The sequence below is a fragment of the Solanum stenotomum genome, unplaced genomic scaffold (genome assembly GCF_019186545.1).
Source record: "Solanum stenotomum isolate F172 unplaced genomic scaffold, ASM1918654v1 scaffold22997, whole genome shotgun sequence".
Lineage (NCBI taxonomy): Eukaryota > Viridiplantae > Streptophyta > Magnoliopsida > Solanales > Solanaceae > Solanum > Solanum stenotomum.
In genome coordinates this window covers 81,899-108,290 of record NW_026027283.1, presented here as the reverse complement: position 1 = coordinate 108,290, position 26,392 = coordinate 81,899, and the positions used below count along the sequence as shown (strand labels likewise).

Below are 26,392 nucleotides of genomic sequence, written 5' to 3'. Positions count from 1 at the left end.
TGATTCGGCTGGAAAGTAAATACTTCAATTTTGAGTATGCACATCTAAACAACTCAACTTGTCTCCACAGTGTGATCAGTTTGACACTCTAACTTACAAAATGATCATTTGGACGTGTCTAAAATTTATGTGTCACGTTAGCATTTGGTGTCTACCAGACCCAGACACAGACACAGTGAAGACGAGTTGGAGTGTTTAGTTGCGAGTTGAGACCAAATTAAGGTGTCTAGATTTGAACCTCAAAGTTGGAGTGCTTACTTGTCAGTTGAGATCAAATTTGAATGTCTGTTTGTGTATTATGCCGTCTTTTATTTTTTTTCTAATCGAAAATGGATTACTGGCAGGTAAAAGTTCTTTCATGTGGCTAGGCCCATATCCAACAGTGTCGATCACAAAGCCTGAACATGTAAAAGAGATTTTGACAAAGAATTATGTGTACCAAAAGCAAACTCATCCAAATCCATTTGCCAAGTTATTGGCTCAAGGTCTTGTGTTGGTTGAGGAAGACAAATGGGCAAAACACAGAAAAATCATCAATCTTGCTTTCCATGTTGAGAAGTTAAAGGTTATATATACTTCTTTTTTGTTGTATTGACTATTGAGTTTAGGCCAAACAAAGCAGAAAATTCAATTTTCTGTTTTTTTTGTACAGCATATGTTGCCGGCATTTTATATGAGTTGTAGTGAAATGATAAGCAAATGGGAGGATATTGATTCAAAGGAAACATCATACGAGCTCGATGTATGGCCACACCTTCAAATAATGACCAGTGAAGTTATTTCTCGAACTGCATTTGGGAGTAGCTATGAAGAAGGGAGAATAGTATTTGAACTTCAGCAAGAACAAGCTGAGCATATAATGGGCATAAGTCGTTCAATTTATATACCAGGATCGAGGTATAATAATTTACTTTTTAGATTTCTACATAATATGGAAAATAACATGTTCATTACTTAAATTTGTTGTGTTAGGTTTTTGCCTACTAAAAGGAACAAAAGAATGCTGGAAATAGAAAAGCAAGTTCAAACAACAATTAGGCATATCATCGACAAAAGATTGAGGGCAATGGAAGCAGGGGAGACTAGTAAAGATGACTTATTAGGCATATTACTTGAATCCAATATGAAAAAAATTGAACAACACGGAAGCAAAGATTTCGGATTGACAACAACAGAAGTGATTGAAGAGTGCAAGTTATTCTATTTTGCTGGACAAGAGACCACTTCAGTGTTGCTCGTGTGGACAATGATTTTGTTGTGCCTACATCCAGAGTGGCAAGTACGTGCCAGAGATGAGGTTTTGCAGGTCTTTGGAAATAAAAAACCAGATTTGGAAGGACTAAGTCGCCTCAAAATTGTAAGTACTTTCCACAAGATCGTTGCATAGATCAAACTTCAAAGATCAAGAAAACTATAAAATCAGGATAAAACAAGTAGCTATTAATGTGAAATAGTTCCAACTGGGATCAGATAGGCCACTTCTATAATCCTATTTCAGTCTCGGAGGGGCAATTACAATGAGAGTGAAATATCTCGAAAAGGCATGACCCCTGAATTATTTAAGAAGTGAACGTAACTAATTCTGCTTCCAACTTATACAATACTTTTTTTTCCGTAGGTGACAATGATCTTGTACGAGACGTTAAGGCTATTCCCCCCATTACCAGTATTTAGTAGAATGAACAAAGAAGAAGTCAAATTAGGGGAGCTGCATCTACCAGCTGGAGTGATACTCATTATACCTGCAATATTTATTCATTATGACAAGGAAATATGGGGCGAAGATGCGAAGGAATTCAAACCAGAAAGATTCAGTGAAGGAGTGTCAAAGGCAACAAAAGGACAAGTCTCGTTTATTCCATTTGGTTGGGGACCCCGAATTTGCATTGGACAAAACTTTGCAATGATGGAAGCAAAAATGGCAATAGCAATGATACTACAAAAGTTCTCCTTCGAACTCTCTCCGTCTTATACACATGCTCCATTTGCAATAATTACTATTCATCCACAGTATGGTGCGCCTCTGCTTATGCGCAAACTTTGAAATAGATATTACCCGTTTATATGCTTGAATACTAATAAATAGTTGGGTTATGGCTGAAGTCACTCTTTTCAAATTTCAACGTTGTAGTTTTGAAATCAAATGTTATCGTCATTTTTCACTTTCTTTTTCATTTCTCTTTTGCGGGTGAATAAGTTTAAACTTGTTATGATGCTCCATCTTGTTTCATGAAGAGTTTATATCAGTGGTTTCAATTGATCCAACTTAAGCCTTTAACCATATAACATAATCTATATAAACTGCATTTAATTGTGCATATAAATTGTTCACTCCCAGTCCTGCAAGTTTGTTTCATAAGGTCGAAACCTAATTACATAAAAAATACATAATTTTTTAAAACTATGCATAAACAGTAGATTTTTCACGGAAGGGGATTCAGATAGCCTTACTTGGCTCCGCCCTTGACCACAACTACTGGAAAATAGAATAGAACACACCTCCAAATCTTCCAAGCTAATTTAAAGAAGGGATGACTTCAATTTTTACTCCCTCCGTCCCTAAATAAGTGATGCTCTAGCAACTAAAAAAAATTGTTCCAAAACAAGAATCACTTTAGAATTCAAAAATAAATTTAGTAATTGTTTCCAACTATACCCTTGTATTAAAGAACTACTTCTTCTTAATAGTACTCGACTCTCAAAAAACATCTAATAAAGAAGGGTAACTTAGTAAACTATACCTTTTATTTGTTATTTTTCTTAATAAGCGTGAAACAAGCCAAATGGACACACTTATTTTGAGATGAAAAAAGTAAATTCAAAGTAGTTTTTTCAACATAGGAATTTGTGCCTTTGAGGAATAAGTCTAGCCTTCGTGTTTTGGATGAAGAAGAAAAATAAATCTATACATTTATCTTTTTTATTTTTTTTGACTATATTTATGGACAAGATAATATATTGCTAAGACTGTGGGATTACAATAATTTCTGGAACTAAATATACAATGTATTTATCATCTAAATCATGGTTAGATATTTTCTTTGGTCAATTAGACCTAACATATGCCATATGTCCCCAATCCAAGAAAGAAATTGGGGGAAATGGAGAGGAGGCGTATCCAACAATGTTATTATAAAGTTACAAAATTAGGCTAACTCCCCCTCTTCCTTTTTTTCTATGTAAAATAAAGCAGCTAGAAAGAAGACTCTTATTACTTTCATGAAGATTTCTTACAACATAACTATAGCAGCGATTTGTGTTACAATTTTGTTGTTATATACATGGAGAGTGTTGAATTGGGCATGGTTTAAGCCAAAGAAACTTGAGAAATACTTAAGAAAAAGTGGTCTAAAGGGAAATCCATACAAATTACTCTACGGAGATTCGAAGGAACTCACAAATAAACTCAATGAAGCTAGATCTAAGCCCATTAATTTTTCTGATGATATAGCTCAAAGGCTCATCCCTTTTTTCCTCGACTCCATCAACAAAAATGGTATGTTTCTTTTATTCTTTGTCTTTAAAAGAATTAATTTTTTTCTGTTCTTGTATATATACAGTGTAATTTTTCTATAGAGAACGTCCTGATGAATCCCTTTTCGGTACCCTAGCTTCATCCTAGAAGCAGATCCGTGGTAGCTCTGCCCCTGCTCTATAGACTATAGTTGACTGATGCAATTACCTAAGTAATTAGAGCCCTATGAATTATAGTTGATAATCGGTCTTACTTGTGCTACTTGTCAGCTGAGATCAAATTTGAGGGTCTATTTATATTATGCCTTCTTCTTTTTTTATATATATTTTTCCTAATTGAGAACGGATTACTCTCAGGTAAAAGTTCTTTTGTGTGGCTAGGCCCATATCCAATAGTGTTAATCACAGATCCTGAACATGTAAAAGAGATTTTCACAAAGAATTATGTGTATCAAAAGCAAGCTCATCCCAATCCATTTGCCAAGTTATTGGCTATAGGTCTTGCGTTGCTTGAGGAAGACAAATGGGCCAAACACAGAAAAATCATCAATCCTGCTTTCCATGTTGAGAAGTTAAAGGTTATATTCACTTCATATTCTTATTACTACTAAATTTAGCAAATATTGGCGAAGTTAAAGGTTATATTCACTTCAATACATGTAGCTCTACTACTGATAACTAGTACTGGTTTTTGAGATTAATTTGTTTTGTACAGCATATGTTGCCAGCGTTTTATCAGTGTTGTAGTGAAATGATAAGCAAATGGGAGGAGATTATTCCAAAGGAAACATCAGTCGAGCTCGATGTATGGCCAGACCTTCAATTAATGACAGGTGAAGTCATTTCTCGAACTGCATTTGGGAGTAGCTATGAGGAAGGGAGAATAGTATTTGAACTTCAGAGAGAACAAGCTGAGTATGTAATAGACATAACTCGTTCAGTTTATATACCAGGAACAAGGTATAACAATTTATTTGTGAAATTTCTACATAATATGGAAAATCACATGTTCATTACTTTCTACTAAAAAGACTTTTCTTGTTTGTTTTTACATTTGTTTTGTTAGGTTCTTGCCTAATAAAAGGAACAAAAGAATGCTGGAAATCGAAAAGCAAGTTCAAACAACGATTAGGCGTATCATCGACAAAAGGTTGAGGGAAATGGAAGCAGGAGAGCCTAGTAAAAATGACTTATTAGGCATATTACTTGAATCCAATATGAAAGAAATTGAACAACATGGAAGCAAATATTTCGGAATGACAACAATTGAGTTGATTGAAGAGTGCAAGTTATTCTATTTTGCTGGACAAGAGGCTACTTCAGTGTTGCTCGTGTGGACAATGATTTTGTTGTGCCTACATCCAGAGTGGCAAGTACGTGCCAGAGAGGAGGTTTTGCAGGTCTTCGGAAATGAAAAACCAAATTTTGAAGGACTAAGTCGCCTCAAAATTGTAAGTACTTTCAGAAAGTTCGTTATGTAAGACAATTTAAAATAGCCCAACTTATGCAATACATTTACTTTCCATATATAGGTGACAATGATCTTGCACGAGACGTTAAGGCTATTCCCCCCAGTACCAACATATCGTAGAAGGAACAAGTATGAAGTCAAATTAGGGGAGCTGAGTCTACCAGCTGGAGTGCTACTCTTTATACCCACAGTGTTAATTCATTATGACAAGGAAATATGGGGTGAAGACGCGAAGGAATTCAAACCAGAAAGATTCAGTGAAGGAGTGTCAAAGGCAACAAAAGGACAGGTCTCATTTATTCCATTTGGCTGGGGACCTCGAATTTGCATCGGACAAAACTTTGCAATGATGGAAGCAAAGATGGCAATTGCAATGATACTACAAAAGTTCTCCTTCGAACTCTCTCCGTCTTATACACATGCTCCAGTTGCAATAATTACTACTCAACCACAATATGGTGCTCCTCTGCTTATGCGCAAACTTTGAAATGGATGTTGCTGATAGTTAAGATCAATGGTGTTGTGTTCTCCGTGTTTTAGCTCGAATACTACTAAACTAGTGTGGATATGGCTGAAATCGCTCTTTTCCTATTTCAACGTTGTAGTTTTGAAATGTTATCGTTGTTGTTCACTTTCTTTTTCACTCCTCTTTTGTGGGTGAATTAGTTTAAACTAATTGGTATACTGATCCATTATTCTCATGAAGAGTTTATAATATATTGATATAAACAGTGGCGAATCTAAAGGTAAATAATAGGGCACCGGAACCCGTGGTCTCTTCGTAAAACTAGATATTTTATGTATATATTTTCTAAAATTTGTATATTATTATATTCTGGCATCCGTACTATTTGGTCCACATGGTTAAATGTTAAGCTTTTGACCTTGAGGATGAAGAATCAATTCTCACTTTACACATTTTTCTTGGTGCATCCATGTTCGAATTAATTCCCACTTAATACATTTTTCTGGGTGCACCCATGTTTGAAAAATCCTAGATTCGTCTCTGGATATAAGTCGAGCCTTAAACTATACAACAGGTAGTTTTAAATGTTATCTTTTTCTGAAGAATTCTATGTATACTCGCAATCCCAAATTGTTACATATCAACATCGACAGTGATGCATCATCAATTTTATAACAAATTTTCAAGGACTTAATGAAAATATCGATATGCAGGTGATTGCAATCAATTGAATCAATCCATTGAAATCGACATCTGTATTGATAATCACCCCTTCCATGGAATAATCCACAAACCAATTGTTTGTATCCCATTCTCTACTATAATGAATCAAAACAAGCAAAGAACTACACCGTTGCTTTAGAATTCAAAACAAAACATAGTAATTGTTTCCAATTACACCGTTGCACTAAAAAAATACTTCTTAATAGTACTCGACTCTCAAGAAGCATCTAATAAATATAGGTAACTTAGTACACTATATCTTTTATTTGTTATTTTATAATAAGGGTGAAATGAGCTAAACCGGCACATTTATTTTGATATGGAGAGAGTATATCCGAAGTAATTTTTTCAACATAAGAATTTGAGCCTTTGAGGAGGTCTAGCCTTCGTGTTTTGGATGAAGAAGAACAAATAAATCTATGGAAAAGTAGGAGTGTCAATTACAGGCCATATAAGGTGAAATGAATCCATTTAATCTATATTTACTTAAATGGATTACACATATTTTCTTTTTTTTTAAAAAAAAGAACACTAGGGGGTGGAGGTGGAGATGGAGATGGAGGTTGGGGGAGAGTGGAGGTGTGGGGGAGGGGAGACGGAAAAAAAATTAACTTTTTTTATGAATTCTTTTGAAAACAAATTGGGGGTGGGGTGGGGTGGGGGTGGAGTGGAGGCAGGGGTGAAATTTTTTTAACTTTTTTTTTTTAATTATTTTGATTTTTGAAAAAAATTGGGGGTGGGATGGGGGTAGGGGTCCAGGTGGAGGTAAGGTGGGGGTGGAGGGGTGAAAATAATTTAACTTCTTTTTTTTTTGAAATTTTTTTACTTCTTAAAAAAAATAAAAAATGGGATGGAGTGGGGGTATGGTGGAGGTGGAGGGTGTGAAATAAAATTAGCTTTTTTTTTCTTTTAAAAAGTTTGGAGGCAGTGGTGGGGTGGGGATAGGGGGGACAGGTAGGGTGGGTAATTATTATTTTTTGGATATCTATTTATGAAAAAAAAAAAGGAGAAAATTTCAGAAATAGCAAAGATAATAGACATAATAAGGCTTTATAACTATAGTTTGGTAATTGCGCTCCATAGCTATAGTTTCGTTTGCGATGGAGGTTGTGGTTTATATATTTTGCTGGAAAATTTACAAAAAAGGTAAGTATATACAAATGGAGGTTGTGGTTTGTATATTTCGCTTGTAAAAATACAAACAGGGTAATTTATTATGAATTTTTCATAAATCGTATACAAATAACTAGGGTAAGCATATACAAATTCTAAATTTATACAATTAGGAATCGAATTATACAAATTCTGAATTTATACAATTAGGGACCGAATTATACAAATTATAGATTTATACAATTAGGAAACCAAATAGCAAAATTTCGTGAAACTGTAGTTACAAATTAAAAATAATTGAAAATATAGCTATATTACATAATATACTTTAGATGTTTGCCATTTCGCGTAATTTTTCCAAAAAAATTGGGGGTGGTGGGACGGGAGTGGGGCAGGGATCGGATGGGTGTACGGGGTAGAAAAAAATAAATTTCTTTTTTGTATGAAAGAATATTTTTTTGAATAAAAATAATAATTTAGGAGTGGTTTGGGGGTGGTAGGGTTGGGTATTAATAATTTAATTTTGATTTAATGTTTTTTGACTTAAGGAAATTAAAGTGGGTTAGAAGCATTTTGCCCAAATCATATTTGACCAAATTCATAGTTATCCATATTTTTATATGGATCGATTATAATCCAATAAATTTTGACTCAATCCATCCAAATCCAATTCAATCCAATCATTTGTCTTCCCATAAGCGAAGGGTATTTATAAGTTTTTTTCCCACAACGGGAATGGAAAAAAAACCATAGGCAAAGGTATTTATTTATTCTTACTATATTTATGGACAATAATTTTTAAAACTAAAAAAGTAATTAAAAATAAGAAACTCCAATAATTATAAGTAAATTGATCTATATATAGGGGAGATATCTAAAACTCAAATTAGCCATTGAATAAAAAAAGTCAAAAAAAAAAAAAAAATCATTTGTAAGAAATATCAAATATACCATGAACTTTGTTAGAAAAATCATATATAGCTCTACATGAATTTTGTGTCCTACAAGGCAATTTTGTCCTATGTGGCATCATACGTTTATTATGTGATGTAGTAGGTGTGTCTACTTGTTCAATTTTATTACAAGTTTAAGTGTTTATTTATTCACATCCAAAATTGAAGGGCGTAAAATATCAGCTAAAGTCAAGCTAAATAAAATGTTTATGTATTATGCGTTTTATTTTTACTATATTTATGGACAAAATATTAATATTTTGCTAAAATTGTGAGATTACAATAATATTTGGAACTAAATATATAATGTATTTATTATCTGAACCTTAGCCATTGTCTAATTAATATATGTCATGTCTCCCCAATCCAAGCAAAAACTTGAGAAAAATAGAGTAGCCGAATCCAAAAAATTACAAGGTTATAAAATTAGCAAACTTCCCCTCTTTTTTCTATGTAAAAGGAAGCAGCTAGAAAGAAGCCTTTAATTAATTTCATGGAGATTTCTTACAACACAACTGTAACAGCAACTAGTGTTGCAATTTTGCTGGTATATACATGGAAAGTGTTGAATTGGGCATGGTTTAGGCCAAAGAAACTTGAGAATTACTTAAGAAAAAGTGGTCTTCAGGGAAATAAATACAAATTACTTTATGGAGATTTGAAGGAACTCACAAATAAACACAATGAACCCAAATCCAAGCCCATCAATTTCTCTGGTGATGTACCTCAAAGGCTCATTCCTTTTTTCTGTGACTCCATCAATAAAAATGGTAATTTTTTTTCTATTCTTGTATATATGCAGTGTAATTTTTTTTTTTATAAAGAGGATTGATGAATCCCTTTTTGGTACCCTAGCTACATCCATGAGTTGAGAGCGGCCGTGAACTCTCTCCAAGATTTGAAATTTATGAATTTTAATGGGGACCTTTAAGTTAATATTTAACTGGATACACAGTCAAATATGTTTCGTGGTTGCTCCGCCCCTGCTCTCAAGTCAAGACTATAGTTGACTGATGCAATTACCTAAGCAATTGGAGACTATAATCAGTCATTTAGTCTTACTTGCCTAGGTTAACATGTCTACATTTGCACTCTCAATTTTAGAGTGCATACTTGTCAGTTGAGATCAAATTTGAGTGTCTGTTTATGTATTATGCTACTTTTTTTGCTAATCGAAAATGGAATATTACTCTCAGGTAAAAGTTCTTTTGTGTGGCTAGGCCCATATCCAGTAGTGTTGATCACAGAACCTGAACATGTAAAGGAGATTTTGACAAAGAATTATGTGTACCAAAAGCAAATTCATCCCAATCCATTCTCCAAGATATTGGCTCTAGGTCTTTCGAAGCTTGAGGAAGACAAATGGGCCAAACACCGAAAAATCATCAGTCCTGCTTTCCAAGTTGAGAAGTTAAAGGTTATATTATTCACTTCATATTCTTATTATTAATAAATTTAGCAAACATTGGTAAATTTTCATGCCTAGGACTTAAGATAGCATATTGAAATGTCTTAACATTATGAAGTTGTCCGTTTATATCCACGCGTGCAGTAACAAACAACGTCAAGGGGATTTAAAACAATGGAAGCATGCCATACCTGAGATTTGAACCTGAAATCTATAGAAACTTTTGAACCACCTTTAATGACTACACTATCTTATATCTAAATGCCCCCAAAACAGTTGTTTTTACCCTATTCCCACTGTTAATTTCCCAAAGAAGGGGTTTGAATTGAAGCCCCTTCAATACATGTATCTCTGCTACTAATAACCAGTACTACTTTAACCGAATAATTTGTTTTGTACAGCATATGTTGCCAGCTTTTTATCAGAGTTGTAGTGAAATGATAAGCAAATGGGAGGAGATTATTCCAAACGAAACATCATTCGAGCTTGATGTATGGCCAGACTTTCAATTAATGACCAGTGAAGTCATTTCTCGAACTGCATTTGGGAGTAGCTACGAAGAAGGGAGAATAGTATTTGAACTTCAGAGAGAACAAGCTGAGCATGTAACGGACATAAGTCGTACAGTTTATATACCAGGAACAAGGTATAACAATTTATTTGTGAAATTTCTACATAATATCGAAAATCACATGTTCATTACTTTCTACTAAAACGAGTTTTCTTGTTTGCATTTAAATTTGTTTTGTTAGGTTCTTGCCTACTAAAAGGAACAAAAGAATGCTGGAAATCAAAAAGCAAGTCCAAACAACGATTAGGCGTATAATCGACAAAAGATTGATGGCAATGGAAGCAGGGGAGCCTAGTAAAAATGACTTATTAGCCATATTACTTGAATCCAATATGAAAGAAATTGAACAACATGGAAGCAAAGATTTCGGAATGACAACAATTGAAGTGATTGAAGAATGCAAGTTATTCTACTTTGCTGGACAAGAGACCACTTCAGTGTTGCTCGTCTGGACAATGATTTTGTTGTGCCTACTGTTGCGGAAGCCGAATATATAGAGAGTAATGAAATCACAACTGCTATATCTAAAGGTAGCTAATAAATAGTAGATGAGACAACAATAAAAAGAACACCAGGAATTAACGAGGTTCGGCAAACTTTTGTTTTCTTTTGCCTACTCCTCGGACACAACCAACCAATATTTATTTCACTCCAAAAGAGTACAAGTGAAATACTACAAGAGAGAAAGAAGATCAAATGCCTTTGAAGATGAGAAGGCAAGTGAGAGGTGTGTTACAAATGAATTAGGAACCACCTATTTATAGGAGTGAATTCTTCCTATTGATGTCATCCATGACATCACAATGTGTCAAACTGTCAAGATTTTCCTTGTGAAACCATTTTATAGTTCACCTAAATTTCACCTACAAAAGATGTTATCTTGACTTTTGTACCAATGAAGAATTATCTTCCTAACTACCAAATCTTCACATTAATTCATCTTTGAATCTTGTCAAATTTAACAAATCTCCACCTTGGCAAGATTCTCCATTTTCAACTTTCTCTCAACAATTTTTGATTGTGTCTTCAACCTCAATCTTCAATGTTCAACAATGTTGATCAAGTTCAAACAATGTTGAAACTTGACCGCAGTCACCACTTTTGTCAGCATTTCGACAGGATTATCCGTAGTATGAATTTTCTGCACTGTGACTCCACCTTCTTCTATGATGTCTCGTATGAAATGATATCGGACATCAATGTGCTTCATCCTTGCATGATAAACTTGGTTCTTTGCTAATTGAATAGCACTTTGACTATCACAAAATATTGTGATTCCTTCTTGTCCAATACCAAGCTCTCTAAGCAATCCTTGAAGCCAAATTGCCTCCTTCGCATCCTCTGTAATTGCCATATACTCTGCCTCAGTGGTAGAAAAAGCAACTGTTGACTGCAAAGTAGACTTCCAACTAACTGGTGCGTTTGTAATAGTGAAAACATAACCAGTAGTTGATCTTCGTTTGTCCAAATCACCTGCATAATCTGAGTCACAATATCCAACAAGATGTTGACTATCTTTATGCTCATAAACCAAGCCAATATCTACAGTATTATGAATATACCGCAGAATCCATTTTACTGCCTGCCAATGATCCTTTCCAGGATTATGCATGTACCTGCTTTCAACTACAACAGCGTGTGAAATATATGGCCTTGTGCAAACCATTGCATACATCAAGCTACCAACAGCATTCGCATATGGTACTCTTGACATATATTCTCGTGCAACTTCATTCTTTGGCGACATAGCATCACTAAGCTTAAAATGAGGAGCAAGCGGAGTGCTAACCGACTTCGTTTTCTCATTCATGCCAAATCGATTTAGTACCCTCTTCAAATATTCTTTCTGAGATAAAAAAAGCTTCTTTGAATGTCGATCTCTTTTTATCTCCATGCCAAGAATCCTCTTTGCCTCACCCAAATCCTTCATCTCAAACTCCTTTTTTAGTTGAATCTTTAGCTTCTCAATTTCCTCTTGACTTTTAGAAGCTATCAACATATCATCAAACATATAGAAGAAGATATATAAAGGAATCGTCTTCAAGCTTGCGCAAATACACACAATGATCATATTTGCTTCTTATGTACCTTTGCTGCAACATAAACTTGTCAAATCGTTTGTACCATTGTCTAGAAGATTGTTTCAATCCATACAACGATTTTTCAAGTTTGCACACCATATTTTCTTTTCCATCAACTTTGAATCCTTCTGGCTGAGTCATGTAGATTTCCTCTTCCAAGTCTCCATGTAAAAATGCAGTTTTTACATCCAATTGAACTAGTTCCAAATTCAACTGTGCTACCAAAGCCAACAAAACTCTAATGGAGGAGTGTTTCACAACTGGAGAAAATACCTCATTATAGTCAATTCCCTCCTTTTGAGCGTATCCTTTGGCCACCAATCTTGCTTTGTAGCGAACATCTTCTTGGTTAGGAAATCCTTCTTTCTTTGCAAATACCCATGTGCACCCAATTGCATTCTTGCCATCTGGGAGATTGACCAATTCCCATGTATGATTCTGATGAAGGGACTGCATTTCTTCATCTATGGCAAACCTCCACCTATCTTCTTCTGAACTTTGGACTGCATCTTTATAAGTGGTAGGAATGTCATCTGCTGCAATTGAGTCTGCACAAGCCACCACATCTATGAGTCGAGCAGGTTTTCTTATTGTCATTTTTGGCTTGCTGGTTGCTATTGATTCAAGTTGTGGTTGAGGTTCTTGAGATGGAACCTCCCCTTCGACTGGCTCTTCTTCCAGAGGAAAAACGTCTGTTGTTTCCTCATTTGATCCATGTGTTGGGAAAATTATCTTTCCCTCAAACTCCACCTGCTTTGAAGCACCATTAGTTTGTTTGACTTCTTCAACTGTTACCTTATTTGTCAAGGCAGATTCATCAAGGTAACATCCCTGCTGAAAATAATTTTTCTTGTCTCTGGACACCATAAACGATATCCCTTGACTCCAGAAGTAATTCCCATAAATAAAGCTTTTTTTGCTCTTGGGTCCAATTTTGACTCCCTTACATGATAATATGCAATTGAGCCAAATACATATAAGAAACCATAATCTTCAGCAGGTTTTCCATACCATTTTTCTAATGGTGTCTTCCCACCTATAGCAGCAGATGGTAGACGATTAATGAGGTGACATGCATATGTTATTGCCTCAGCCCAAAATTCTTTGCCCAAGCCAGCATTGGACAACATACACCGAACCTTCTCCAGCAAAGTTCGGTTCATGCGTTCTGCCACTCCATTCTGTTGTGGTGTATTTCTGACGGTGAAATGTCTGACGATGCCATTTTCCTCACAAATTTTCTGAAAAAGATCATTTTTGTATTCTCCACCATTGTCTGTGCGAAGACACTTGATCTTTTTGCCACTTTGATTTTCTATCATCGCCTTCCATTTGAGAAAAATTCCCAATACTTCATCTTTTGTTTTCATCGTATACACCCACAGTCTTCGGGAAAAGTCATCAACAAAGGTTACAAAATAGTGTTTCCCACCTAATGAAGGTGTTTTGGAAGCACCCCAAACATCTGAATGAACATAATCCAAAATACCTTTAGTATAATGGATAGTTGTTCCAAATTTAACCCTTGTTTGCTTTCCCTTGACGCAATGCTCACAAAACTCCAAGTTGCAAGTTTTTACTCCTTTTAGCAATCCTTGATCTGATAAAGTTTTAAAGGATTTTCCTCCAGCATGTCCCAAGCGCATATGCCACAGCCTGGTCATTTCTGCCTCCTTGTCATCATTGGATGTTGTTGCTGCTGTCCCAATAACTGTACTACCTTGATAGTGGTACATGTTATTATTTCTTCGAATTGCCTTCATTACCACCAGCGCACTGGAGCATATTCTCATTACGCCATTATCTGCAATGACTTTGAATCCCTTTGACTCTAGGGCTCCAATAGAAATGAGATTCTTCTTCAAATCTGGTACATACCGAACATCTATTAATGTTCTGGTCAATCCATCATGATTCCTTAATCGAATTGAACCAACACCATATGCAGTAAGAGGATTATTGTTTGCGCTGTGAATAACTCCACATTTTCCTTCTTGTAAATCAACAAACCAGTCCCTATTGGGACACATATGATAGCTACAAGCTGAGTCCATCAACCATACATCAAATGATTTGGATGGACCTGTTGTAACTAGTGAGTAATTGGAGTCATCACAATCAGCCACATTTGAATCCATGACAGCCTTCCCATTATTTGGATTGGCTTTGCTTTTCAACTTTGGGCAGTCTTTCTTCCAGTGCCCTTTTTCTCGGCAAAAGGCACATTCATCTTTGTTGAGTTTGGATCTTGACTTGGATCTCCCATTATTTGTTCTCACATGATTTTGAGAACGACCTCTCACAATCAGAGCTTTTACTTTTCCTCCCTTTTGTTTTTCTCTCTTTCTTTGTTCATAACTATATAAGGCAGAACAAACTTCTTTGAGAGATACTTCATCATTCCCATGCAGTAGAGTAGTTTCAAGGTGCTCGAACTCATCGGGAAGTGAACTTAACAACATTAAGGCCATATCTCCATCCGTAAAAGTCACGTCCATATTCCGCAAATCTGTCGCCAACTTATTAAAGCTGGTGATATGATCATTCATTGTGCTACCAGGAATATAAGTGAAGCGTAACAGTCTTCTTTTCATGTAAAGTTTATTTTGACTGTTTTTCTTCAAGAATTTCTCCTCCAATGAATTCCATAATTTATTTGCAGATGTTTCCTTCGTGTATGGATACTTTTGTTCTCTTGCTAGGTAAGATCGAATGGTACCGCAAGCAACACGGTTGATAATCTTCCAATCTTCTTCTCCTACATCGTCTGGTTTCTTTTCTTCTATGGCAATATCTAGCCCTTGTTGAAAAAGAACATCAAGGACCTCGCCTTGCCACATTCCGAAATGTCCTGACCCGTCAAAAATTTCAACTGCAAATTTTGCGTTTGACACAATTCGTGCCATAAGCGAAGATGCCAATGATGACGTATTATTGACATTCGATGTGGACTCATCATTTTTATTGTCTCCCATTTTTACTACAAATACTATTTACTAGCTAACAATGCAAAGACCAAAGTAAATCTTTTCTGATGTGGAAGTTCAGACTGTGCTGCAACCACAGAGCATACTCAGATAAAACCTTGGCTCTGATACCAATTGTTGCGGAAGCCGAATATATAGAGAGTAATGAAATCACAACTGCTATATCTAAAGGTAGCTAATAAATAGTAGATGAGACAACAATAAAAAGAACACCAGGAATTAACGAGGTTCGGCAAATTTTTGTTTTCTTTTGCCTACTCCTCGGACACAACCAACCAATATTTATTTCACTCCAAAAGAGTACAAGTGAAATACTACAAGAGAGAAAGAAGATCAAATGCCTTTGAAGATGAGAAGGCAAGTGAGAGGTGTGTTACAAATGAATTAGGAACCACCTATTTATAGGAGTGAATTCTTCCTATTGATGTCATCCATGACATCACAATGTGTCAAAATGTCAAGATTTTCCTTGTGAAACCATTTTATAGTTCACCTAAATTTCACCTACAAAAGATGTTATCTTGACTTTTGTACCAATGAAGAATTATCTTCCTAACTACCAAATCTTCACATTAATTCATCTTTGAATCTTGTCAAATTTAACACCTACATCCAGAGTGGCAAGCCCGTGCCAGAGAGGAGGTTTTGCAGGTCATCGGAAATGAAAAGCCTGATTTTGAAGGACTAAGTCGCCTCAAAATTGTAAGTACTTTCCACTAGTTTGTTATGTAAGACAACTTAAAATAGCCCAAGATCTCTGCATAGATCAAATTTCGAAGATGAATAGCACTGTTAAATTGTCTTGCCCATCATTAATGCCAAATTGATCCAACTGATATCAGATAGACCACATTTCTATCGTCCTATTTCAGTCTCAGAGGGGTAATAATTACTCGAAGACTAAATATCTCAGAAAGGCATGGCATCTAACTTTTGTAAGAAGTGAACAAATTCTACTTCCAACTTATGCAATACATTTTTCTTTCCATATATAGGTGACAATGATCTTGCACGAGACGTTAAGGCTATTCCCCCCAGTACCAACATATTGTAGAAGGAACAAACATGAAGTCAAATTAGGGGAGCTGAGTCTACCAGCTGGAGTGCTACTCTTTATACCCACAATATTAATTCATTATGACAAAGAATTATGGGGTGAAGACGCGAAGGAATTCAAACCAGAAAGGTTCAGTGAAGGAGTGTTAAAGGCAACCAAAGGACATCTCTCGTTTATTCCATTTTCCGGTGGACCTCGAGTTTGCATCGGACAAAACTTTGCAATGATGGAAGCAAAAATGGCAATAGCAATGATACTACAAAAGTTCTCCTTCAAACTCTCTCCGTCTTATACACATGCTCCAGTTGCATCATTTGCTCTTCGTCCACAGTATGGTGCTCCTCTCCTTATTCGCAAACTTTGAAATGGATGTTGCTCATATTTAAGATCAATGGTATTGTGTTCTCCGTGTTTCAGCTCGAATACTACTAAACTAGTCGGGTTATTGCTGAAATAACTTTTTTCCTATTTCAACATTGCAGTTTTGAATTGTTATCAATGTTCATGTGTTCACTATCTTTTCACATTTCTTCTGTGAGTGAATTAGTTTAAACTTGTTACAATGCTCCATCGTGTCTCGTGAAGAGTTTACATCAGTGGTTCCTGTTTATGCAAGTGAAGCCTTTATGTATTGTGCATATAGATTGTTCTCTCTCAGTCCTGCAAGTTTATTTCTACTTATAAGGAGAAAAACTGATTAAATCAGCAAAATTTCATGACTCGCACCCTTGTGTTTATATCAAAGCAAGATGTGGGTAAACAGTACGATGAGAAACAACGTCCAAACCTTCTTTTTTTAAAACAATTAAAAATTTCTATTCTTTTATATATCAAATAAATGAATGATATGATTTTGATGAAACTTCTTTTTTTGTACCATAAATATTATGTCAGTACTATCAGTACTCTCAAAGTTGAAGTAGTTACTTGTCAACTGAGTTCGTGTATGTTAGCACATGGATATTTTGGTAATATGACTTTCGGATGATTTTTTTGTGAAATCTTAATGGAACCCTTCGGAAGGAGTTGGGGGTGCAGTACATACAATCACACCATTTATAGAATGATTTTTGGGAACAATTTACAAAAATAAGGCGATTTTCTCATTTTTTCGTGTGCTATCCCACAAATATTTTGGGGATATGGCATATGAAAGAATTTTTTACTAAATCTTTATGGAACCCTCCGTAGGGAGTTAGGGGAGAAGTACGTACGGTCTCACTATTTTAGAGTGATTTTTGGGCATTTAGGGTCCAATTTAAAGAAATTTTGTTGGTGTTTTTTAAAAATGGGGCAGCACAAAAAAATTGAAAATTTCTCTCAATGGATTGAAATGATTTTCAATAGTTTTCAATGATTTTATTAAGCATTGAGGGGCTTTATGTAATGACCCTCCTGGTCATTTCTATATCTTGCCTTCTATGTGTCGTTTAGAGCTTTCCTATAGCGACCCCAAGTCATTTATGACTTGCTGGGACTGACGGTTCGGTCACCTGGTCGTTCGTTTAGTTATGGGGTGAGTTTTTGTGTTTTGAAGCTTATGAACCTTGAACGATCATTTTCGATCAAAAGTTTAAGAAGACGACATCAGAATGGAATTCTGACGGTTCCATCAGCTCCGGAATGGCCAATTTAGGCTAGTAGCATAGTTGGATCGAGTATCGAGGCCTTCGATGCGAGTTTGGATCATTAGGCGTTTTAGCCTTTGAAATTTGGCTTAAGGTTGACTTTGGTCAACATTCTTGGAAAACGCGCTCAGATGAAAATTCCGTCAGTGGAATTAGCTCCGAAATGTCGATTTTGATCTATAACGACCTTTCGTTCGACTCCCGAAGCCTCCGGACTCATTTCGAGCCCCTTAGTGGATTTTGGTTAAAATGACATTTGGAAGTGGGACCCACTTTTTATCGAAATGACCTCTGATGGAAATTTTTACTACGCCGTTGAGTCTAGAATATTGAATTTGGTATGGTTGCATATCTCGTTTGCGTACACGGGGTTCTGAACGAGTTCGGAGCACTCCGTCGGAGTTTTAGAATTTTGAAAAAAAAATTGAGCTCGAAATGAGCTAAGACAGCAGCTAAAACACAACTTTTTACCTCCAACAAAAAGTTAAGTACGAAATCTAACCATGCCAATGCGTTCTCCTTGAAAAACCACTCAAGATAGCCCCAAGAATTAGCGAAATCGGATCTAAAATGACTGAAATATCAAGTCTCAAAAATTCCCAAAATCAAGTTCACAAAAAGGGTGTGGCAGCAGGTATTTTACGAAAATTACCTCAAACGGGGACCCCAAATCACTATCCAAGCTCACCAACGCGTTGTTCTCGAAAAATCTCACAACTTTTCCTTTTGAATCGCCCAAATTGGTTGAGAGATGAGAGAGTTATGAGAGTTTGAAGTTTGGAAATGTTGCTGGTTTTTCTGCAATAAATAGCAGATTGCTGAAATTTTTTTTTCAAAATTCTAAAACTCCGACGGAGTGCTCCGAACTCGTTCAGAACCCCGTGTATGCAAACGAGATATGCAACCATACCAAATTCAATATTGCAGTCGAAATTTCCATCAAAGGTCATTTCGATAAAAAGTGGGTCCCACTTCCAATGTCATTTTAACCAAAATCCACAAAGGGGCTCGAAATGAGTCCGGAGGCTTCGGGAGTCGAACGAAAGGTCGTTATAGACCAAAATCGATATTTCGGAGCTAACCGCGCTGACGGAATTTTCATTTGAGCGCGTTTTCCAAGAATGTTGACCAAAGTCAACCTTAAGCTAAATTTCAAAGGCTAAAACGCCGAATGATCCAAACTCGCATCGAAGGCCTCGATACTCGATCCAACTATGCTACTAGCCTAAATTGGCCATTCCGGAGCTGATGGAACTGTTAGAATTCCATTCTGAGGTCGTCTTCTTGAACTTTTGATTGAAAATGATCGTTCAAGGTTCTTAAGCTTCAAAACACAAAAACTCACCCCATAACTAAACGAACGACCAGGTGACCGGACCGTCAGTCCCAACAAGTTATAAATGACTTGGGATCGCTATAGAAACGCTCTAAACGACACACAGAAGGCAAGATATAGAAATGACCAGGAGGGTCATTACACTTTAAATAGCCAACATAAAAATATAATCTGCATAATTTGAAATTTAAAACAACCTAAACTATCTCAATAATTCAAACAACCTAACTAAAATTCAAAATTCAAATTCATCTTAAACTAATTAACTTATTTTGCTAAAAACTACTGCAGTAACTAAAAGCAAACTTCAACACTCCTCCTTTGCTTTAGATACTACAATTTAAAAAAATTGCTCCTCCTCAATTTCTGCTTCTACAACTTGTGCTTGAAGATTGTTCTTTAGCTTGCATACTTTTGTAACATGACCGGCTCATTTGCAATTTCCACATATTGCATCAGGTCTCTACCAACAAAAATTTTCCAAGTGTGTTTTTCTTTTGCAGTATTTGCAAAGAGGATAATTACCGTTTTCTTTTCTGCTTTGTGCATAAAAGGCACCATCAGTAACATTATCTTGCCTGAAGGCTCTTCTCTGCTCTTGTGCTTGAAGAGCACTTATTAGTTCTTCAACAGAAATAGTAGAGAGATCTTTAGACTCTTCCAGAGATGAAATTTTAGATTCGAATCTCTTTGGAATTGTCACAAGAATTTTTTCTACTATTCTGTCATCTTTGAAATCCTCGCCAAACAACCTGATTTTATTAATAATAAAAGAAATCTTGTCAAAATACTTAACAATAGTTTCATCCTCCTGCATCCTAAGAGATTCAAAATCTCTTTTCAAATTCAAAATTTGCATTTGTCTGACTCGGTCACTTCCTTGATATTCTTTTTTTAATTTTTCCCAAGCTTCTTTTGTCGTCTCACAAGAAATGATTTTAGAAAAAATTGAATCCGTAACTGAATTTTGAATTATAGTTTTGGCTTTGAATTTTTTTATTTTTTCATCCGAATGAGATTTAATTTGAGCAAGGGTAGGATTTGCAGGGAGAGGTTGTAAGGGTACATCTTCCATTACAACTTCTCACAGATCATAGGCTTCAAGATATGATTTCATTTTCACTGACCAAATCTGATAGTTTTCACTAGTGAAAATGTTTGGGGCATTCAAAGAGAGACTGTTCCTTGCCATTATTTTAGTTTAAATTAATTCGAAAAGCCTGTGCGTTGAAAAAAGCACCGGTTGAAAAGGTAGCCTTGATGGGTTAAAATGGGTAGCCCTGATGGGTTAAAAAGGTATCCCTTACGAGTTAAAAATGTATGGTAATTCTTTGGAAGATTTCACAGATCCCTTAAGATTAATGAAGCTCTTGATACCACTGTTGGTGTTTTTTTAAAATGGGGCAGCACAAAAAAGATTGAAAATTTCTCTCAATTGATTGAAATGACTTTCAATAGCTTTCAATGATTTTATTAAGTTTTGAGGTTTAAATAGCCAACATAAAAATATAATCTGCATAATTTGAAATTTAAAACAACCTAAAATATCTCAATAATTCAAACAACCTAACTAAAATTCAAAATTCAACTTCATCTTAAACTAATTAACTTATTTTGCTAAAAACTACTGCATTAACTAAAAGCAAACTTCAACAAATTTGGTGATTTTCTCTGTTTTTCATGTGTGTTAGCCCATGAATATTTTGGCGATGTGACTTTCAGATGAATTTGGTATTACAGTGCTCACCCATGATGGCTTTCCCCAACCAAAGTCAGCTTCATAGCAGGGGAATCTACACAAACTCATTTAACTCTTCCAATCTTCCAAGCAAATTTAAAGAAGGTATGACTTTAATTTTTACTCACTCCGTCCCTAAATAAGTGTTGCTTAGCAAACAAAAAAATATTGTTCCAAAACAAGAATCTCTTTAGAATTCAAAACAAAATATAGTAATGGTTTCCAACTACATCCTTGAATTAAAGAACTACTTCTACTTAATAGTACTCGACTCTTAAAAAAACATCTAATAAATAGGGGTAACTTAGTAAACTATACTATCTTTCATTTGTTATTTTTCTTAATTAGTGTGAAACAAGTCAAATCAGCACACTTATTTTGAGACGAAAAAAGTATATTCAAAGTAACTTTTTCAACATAGAAATTTGTGCCTTTGTGTTTTGGATGAAGAAGACAAATAAATCTATTACATTTGTCTTTTTGGAACTAAATGTACAATGTATTTATCATCTAACTCATGCTTAGATATTTTCTTTGGTCAATCAAATTTTAGCCATTAAATCAAACATATGCCACGTGTCCACACTCAAAGAAAGAACTTCAGGAAATGGAGAGGAGGCGTATCCAACAATGTTAATAAAAACTTTCAAAATTAGCTAAATTCACCTTTTCTATGTAAATAAAGGAAGCAGCTAGAAAGAAGACTTACTACTTTATCATGGAGTTTTGTTACAACATAATTATAGAAGCAATTTTGTTAGTAATATACACTTGGAAAGTGTTGAATTGGGCATGGTTTAGGCCAAAGAAACTTGAGAAATACTTGAGAAAAAGTGGCCTTAAGGGAAATCCATACAAATTACTCTATGGAGATTTGAAGGAACTCACTAAAAGTGTCATTGAAGCCAAATCTAAGCCTATCAATTTCTCTGGTGATGTACCTCAAAGGCTCATCCCTTTTTTCTGTGACTCCATCAACAAAAATGGTATGTTTCTCGATTGCTCCGCCCCTGCTTTCAACTCAAGATTATAGTTGACTGATGAATTCAAAGTTGATAATCAGTCTTACTTGCCTATGTTTTCTTGCACCAAATCAGGCCTAGGTTAACATGTCTACATTTGCACTCTCAAAGTTGGAGTGTTGATGTATTATGCATTTTTTTTTTCTAATCGAAAATTGATTACACACAGGAAAAAGTTCTTTTGTGTGGCTGGGCCCACATCCAGTATTGTTGATCACAGATCCTGAACATATAAAGGAGATTTTTACAAAGAATTATGTGTACCAAAAGGAAACTCATCCCAATCCATTCTCCAAGTTATTGGCTATAGGTCTTGCGAAGCTTGAGGAAGACAAATGGGCCAAACACCGAAAAATCATCAATCCTGCTTTCCAAGTTGAGAAGTTAAAGGTTATATTCACTTCATATTCTTCTTACTAATTAATTCAGAAAACGTTGGTAAATTTAACAGTATGAAGTTGTCCATTTATTTCCAAATTACAAGTGTGCTGTAACAAATAACTAGTACTGGTTTTTGCGATTAATTTGTTTTGTACAGCATATGTTGCCAGCAGTTTATCAGAGTTATAGTGAAATGATAAGCAAATGGGAGGAGATTATTCCAAAGGAAACATCATTCGAGCTCGATGTATGGCCAGACCTTCAATTAATGACCGCTGAAGTCATTTCTCGAACTGCATTCGGGAGTAGCTATGAAGAAGGGAGAATAGTATTTGAACTACAGAGAGAACAAGCTGAGCATGTAATGGACATAAGTCGTTCAGTTTATATACCAGGAACGAGGTATACCAAATTATTTGTGAAATTTCTACATAATATCGAAAATTAACATGTTCATTACATTCTACAAAAGAGATTTTTCTTGTTTGCATTTAAATTTGTTTTGTTAGGTTCTTGCCTACTAAAAGGAACAAAAGAATGCTGCAAATCAAAAAGCAAGTCCAAACAACGATTAGGCGTATCATCGACAAAAGATTGCGGGCAATGGAAGCAGGGGAGCCTAGTAAAAATGACTTATTAGCCATATTACTTGAATCCAATATGAAAGAAATTGAACAACATGGAAGCAAAGATTTCGGAATGACAACAATTGAAGTGATTGAAGAATGTAAGTTATTCTACTTCGCTGGACAAGAGACCACTTCAGTGTTGCTCGTCTGGACAATGATTTTGTTGTGCCTACATCCAGAGTGGCAAGCCCGTGCCAGAGAGGAGGTTTTGCAGGTCATCGGAAATGAAAAACCAAATTTTGAAGGACTAAGTCACCTCAAAATTGTAAGTACTTTCCACCAGTTTGTTATGTAAGACAAAAAATAGCCGAAGATTACTGCGTAGATCAAATTTCGAAGATGAATAACACTATAAAATAAGTAGCTGTTAAATCGTCTTGCCCATCATTAATGCCAAATTGATCCAAGTTCTATCAGATAGACCACATTTCTATCGTCCTATTTCAGTCTTAGAGGGGTAATAATTACTCGTTGACTAAATATCTCAGAAAGGCATGACATCTAAAATTTGTAAGAAGTGAACTAATTCTACTTCCAACTTATGCAATACATTTTTCTTTTCATATATAGGTGACAATGATCTTGCACGAGACGTTAAGGCTATTCCCCCCAGTACCTACATATCGTAGAAGGAACAAACATGAAGTCAAATTAGGGGATCTGAGTCTACCAGTTGGAGTGCTACTCTTTATACCTACAGTATTAATTCATTATGACAAGGAATTATGGGGTGAAGACGCGAAAGAATTCAAACTAGAAAGGTTCAGTGAAGGAGTGTCAAAGGCAACCAAAGGACACTTCTCATTTATTCCATTTTCCGGGGGACCTCGAGTTTGCATCGGACAAAACTTTGCAATGATGGAAGCAAAAATGGCAATAGCAATGATTCTACAAAAGTTCTCCTTCGAACTCTCTCCGTCTTATACACATGCTCCAGTTGCATCATTTACTATTCGTCCACAATATGGTGCTCCTCTCCTTATGCGCAAACTTTGAAATAGATGTTGCTCATATTTAAGAAATTGCTCTTTTCCTATTTCAACATTGTGGTATTGAGCTGGGCTGGTCACTTTTGGGCCGACCTTTTGTTCGACTTATTTGCTTTTAATAAAGGGAAAAGAGTCTCATACCTCAACTTTGTGATTCAGAATTGATATACTCTCATTGTAAAAGCGCATATATGCTTATTGATACACAAATGACCAAGAATACCCTTTAGGTTTAACATGATTGAAAAAAAAATTAAAATTTATTTTTAGATTGTCAAAAAAAATTTCCCACTCATTTACCTATAAAATTTAGGGAAAATGCATAAGTACCCCCAACCTATGCCTGCAATCTCAGAGATACACTTATACTATACTAAGGTCCTATTACCCTCCCGAACTTATTTTATAAATAATTTTATACCCCTTTTCGGCCTACGTGGCACTATTTTCTGGTCCCCGCGCGTGTTGACAATTATTTCATTGATAGTGCCACATAGGCCGAAAAGAGGTAGAAAATTATTTATAAAATAAGTTCGGGAGGGTAATAGGACCTTAGTATAGTATAAGTGTGTCTCTGGGATTTCGGGCATAAGTTGGGGGGTGCTTATGCATTTTCCCTAAAATTTATCTTAGATGCCTCAATTTTTTGTTATAGATACAAAAAATAGATTATAATATAGCTGCAAAAAAATGATAAGCAAGTATATGTATAAGGGAGATATTTAAAACTCAAAATTAGCTGTTAAATCAAACAAGTAAAAAAAATCATGTATAAAGAATATCAAATATACCTTGAGCTTTGCTAGAAGAATCATATAGGAATTCAAAACAAAATATACTTTGTGTTTCCAACTACACCCTTGTATTAAAGAACTACTTCCTCTTAATAGTACTCGACTCTCAAGAAAAATCTAATTAAAAGGGGTAACTTAGTAAACTATATCTTTTATTTGATATTTTTCTTAATAAGTGTGAAATGATCAGCTAAAGTGACACTTATTTTATGACGGAGAGAGTATATTCAAAGTAATCTTTTCAACATAGGAGTTTGAGCCTTTGAGGAAGTCTTGCCTTCATTTTTGGATGAGGAATGACTAACAAATCTATTACATTCGATATTGCATTTGTATTTTTTTCCATTTTAGGATGTAGTTATTGTCCAATTATTTTAATTGGAAAAGGGTCAAAATACCCTTAAAATATGTGAAATTGAACAAAAATGCACTCCATTAATAGTTTGATCTAAAAATATCGCTAATAGTTTGATCCAAAATTCATCTACCACTAATAGTTTGATTTAGAAATGTCTCTATTACAGTGGCGTAGCCAAGAATTTTATGAAGGGTGTCCAAGTTAAAAATATTTTTTTTTTTTAGAAAATGGATGCACAAAAAATCAAATTGTGTAATATTTAGATTTAATAGTTCATACCTTTAATTTAATATGAAGTAAATGGATGAAACAAAAAGGAAAAAAAAGAAGAAGAAGAGATAAGCGAGTTCAATCTATAAAAAGAATCATTTTTGAGTATTAAGCTTATATAAAACTGAACAAATAGACATATTCGTCTTAGGTCATGACGTCCTACATGACAATTTTGTGTCCTATGTAGTATTCTACATGTATTATGCCACGTAGATGTATGTGGCTACATGTTCAATTTCATATAAGCTTAAGTATCTACTTGTGTACACCTAAAGTTGGAGGGCATAGATGTCCGCCAAAGCCAAGTTAAAGGTTTTTTTAAAAAAAAGTTAAAGGGTATATTAATGTATTATGCCTTTATTTTTTACTATATTTATGGACAAGATATTAATATGCTGCTAAGATTGTGAGATTACAATAATATTTGAAACTAAATATATAATGTATTTATTATCTGAACCATAGTCAAAGACTTTCTTTGGTTAGTTAAATCTCAGCAATCAAATCAAGAATTTGGGGAAAATGGAAAGGAGTCGAATCCAACAAATTAAAAGGTTATAAATTAGCTAACTTCCCCTCTTTTTTCTATGTAAAAGGAAGAAGCTAGAAAGAAGCATTTTATTAATTTCATGGAGATTTCTTACAACACAATTATAACAACAATTTGTGTTGCAGTTTTGTTGGTATATACATGGAAACTGTTGAATTGGGCATGGTTTAGGCCAAAAAAACTTGAGAAATACTTAAGAAAGAGTGGTCTTAAGGGAAATCCATACAAATTACTCTATGGAGATTTGAAGGAACTCACAGATAAACTCAATGAAGCCAAATCTAAGCCCATCAATTTCTCCGACGGTATAGCTCAAAGAATCAACCCTTTTTTCGCCAACGCCATCAATAAAAACGGTATGTTTCATTTATTCTTCTTTAAAGGAATAAA

The 26,392-nt window shown here is 35.1% G+C and overlaps 4 protein-coding genes across 4 annotated transcripts; all 4 read left to right on the top strand.

Annotated features, from left to right (window-relative positions):
* The first annotated feature begins 348 nt into the window (after positions 1–348).
* On the top strand, positions 349–2,149 carry LOC125851146 (cytochrome P450 CYP72A219-like). Its single transcript, XM_049530935.1, has 4 exons — positions 349–565; positions 653–897; positions 973–1,357; positions 1,619–2,149. The coding sequence occupies exons 1-4, from the start codon at positions 359–361 to the stop codon at positions 2,042–2,044; spliced, it is 1,263 nt and encodes a 420-aa protein (XP_049386892.1). The 5' UTR covers positions 349–358; the 3' UTR covers positions 2,045–2,149.
* A 1,045-nt stretch (positions 2,150–3,194) lies between these two features.
* Positions 3,195–5,643, top strand: LOC125851147 (cytochrome P450 CYP72A219-like). Its single transcript, XM_049530936.1, has 5 exons — positions 3,195–3,496; positions 3,832–4,052; positions 4,190–4,434; positions 4,541–4,925; positions 5,007–5,643. The coding sequence occupies exons 1-5, from the start codon at positions 3,220–3,222 to the stop codon at positions 5,430–5,432; spliced, it is 1,554 nt and encodes a 517-aa protein (XP_049386893.1). The 5' UTR covers positions 3,195–3,219; the 3' UTR covers positions 5,433–5,643.
* A 2,908-nt stretch (positions 5,644–8,551) lies between these two features.
* LOC125851149 (cytochrome P450 CYP72A219-like) lies at positions 8,552–16,817 on the top strand. Its single transcript, XM_049530937.1, has 6 exons — positions 8,552–8,970; positions 9,397–9,617; positions 10,010–10,254; positions 10,361–10,648; positions 15,853–15,949; positions 16,243–16,817. Exons 1-6 carry the CDS (start codon positions 8,694–8,696, stop codon positions 16,666–16,668), a joined length of 1,554 nt encoding a protein of 517 aa, XP_049386894.1. The 5' UTR covers positions 8,552–8,693; the 3' UTR covers positions 16,669–16,817.
* Positions 16,818–21,724: 4,907 nt separating this feature from the next.
* Positions 21,725–24,034, top strand: LOC125851150 (cytochrome P450 CYP72A219-like). Its single transcript, XM_049530938.1, has 5 exons — positions 21,725–21,992; positions 22,198–22,418; positions 22,567–22,811; positions 22,919–23,303; positions 23,609–24,034. The coding sequence occupies exons 1-5, from the start codon at positions 21,725–21,727 to the stop codon at positions 24,032–24,034; spliced, it is 1,545 nt and encodes a 514-aa protein (XP_049386895.1).
* The last annotated feature ends 2,358 nt before the right edge of the window (positions 24,035–26,392 follow it).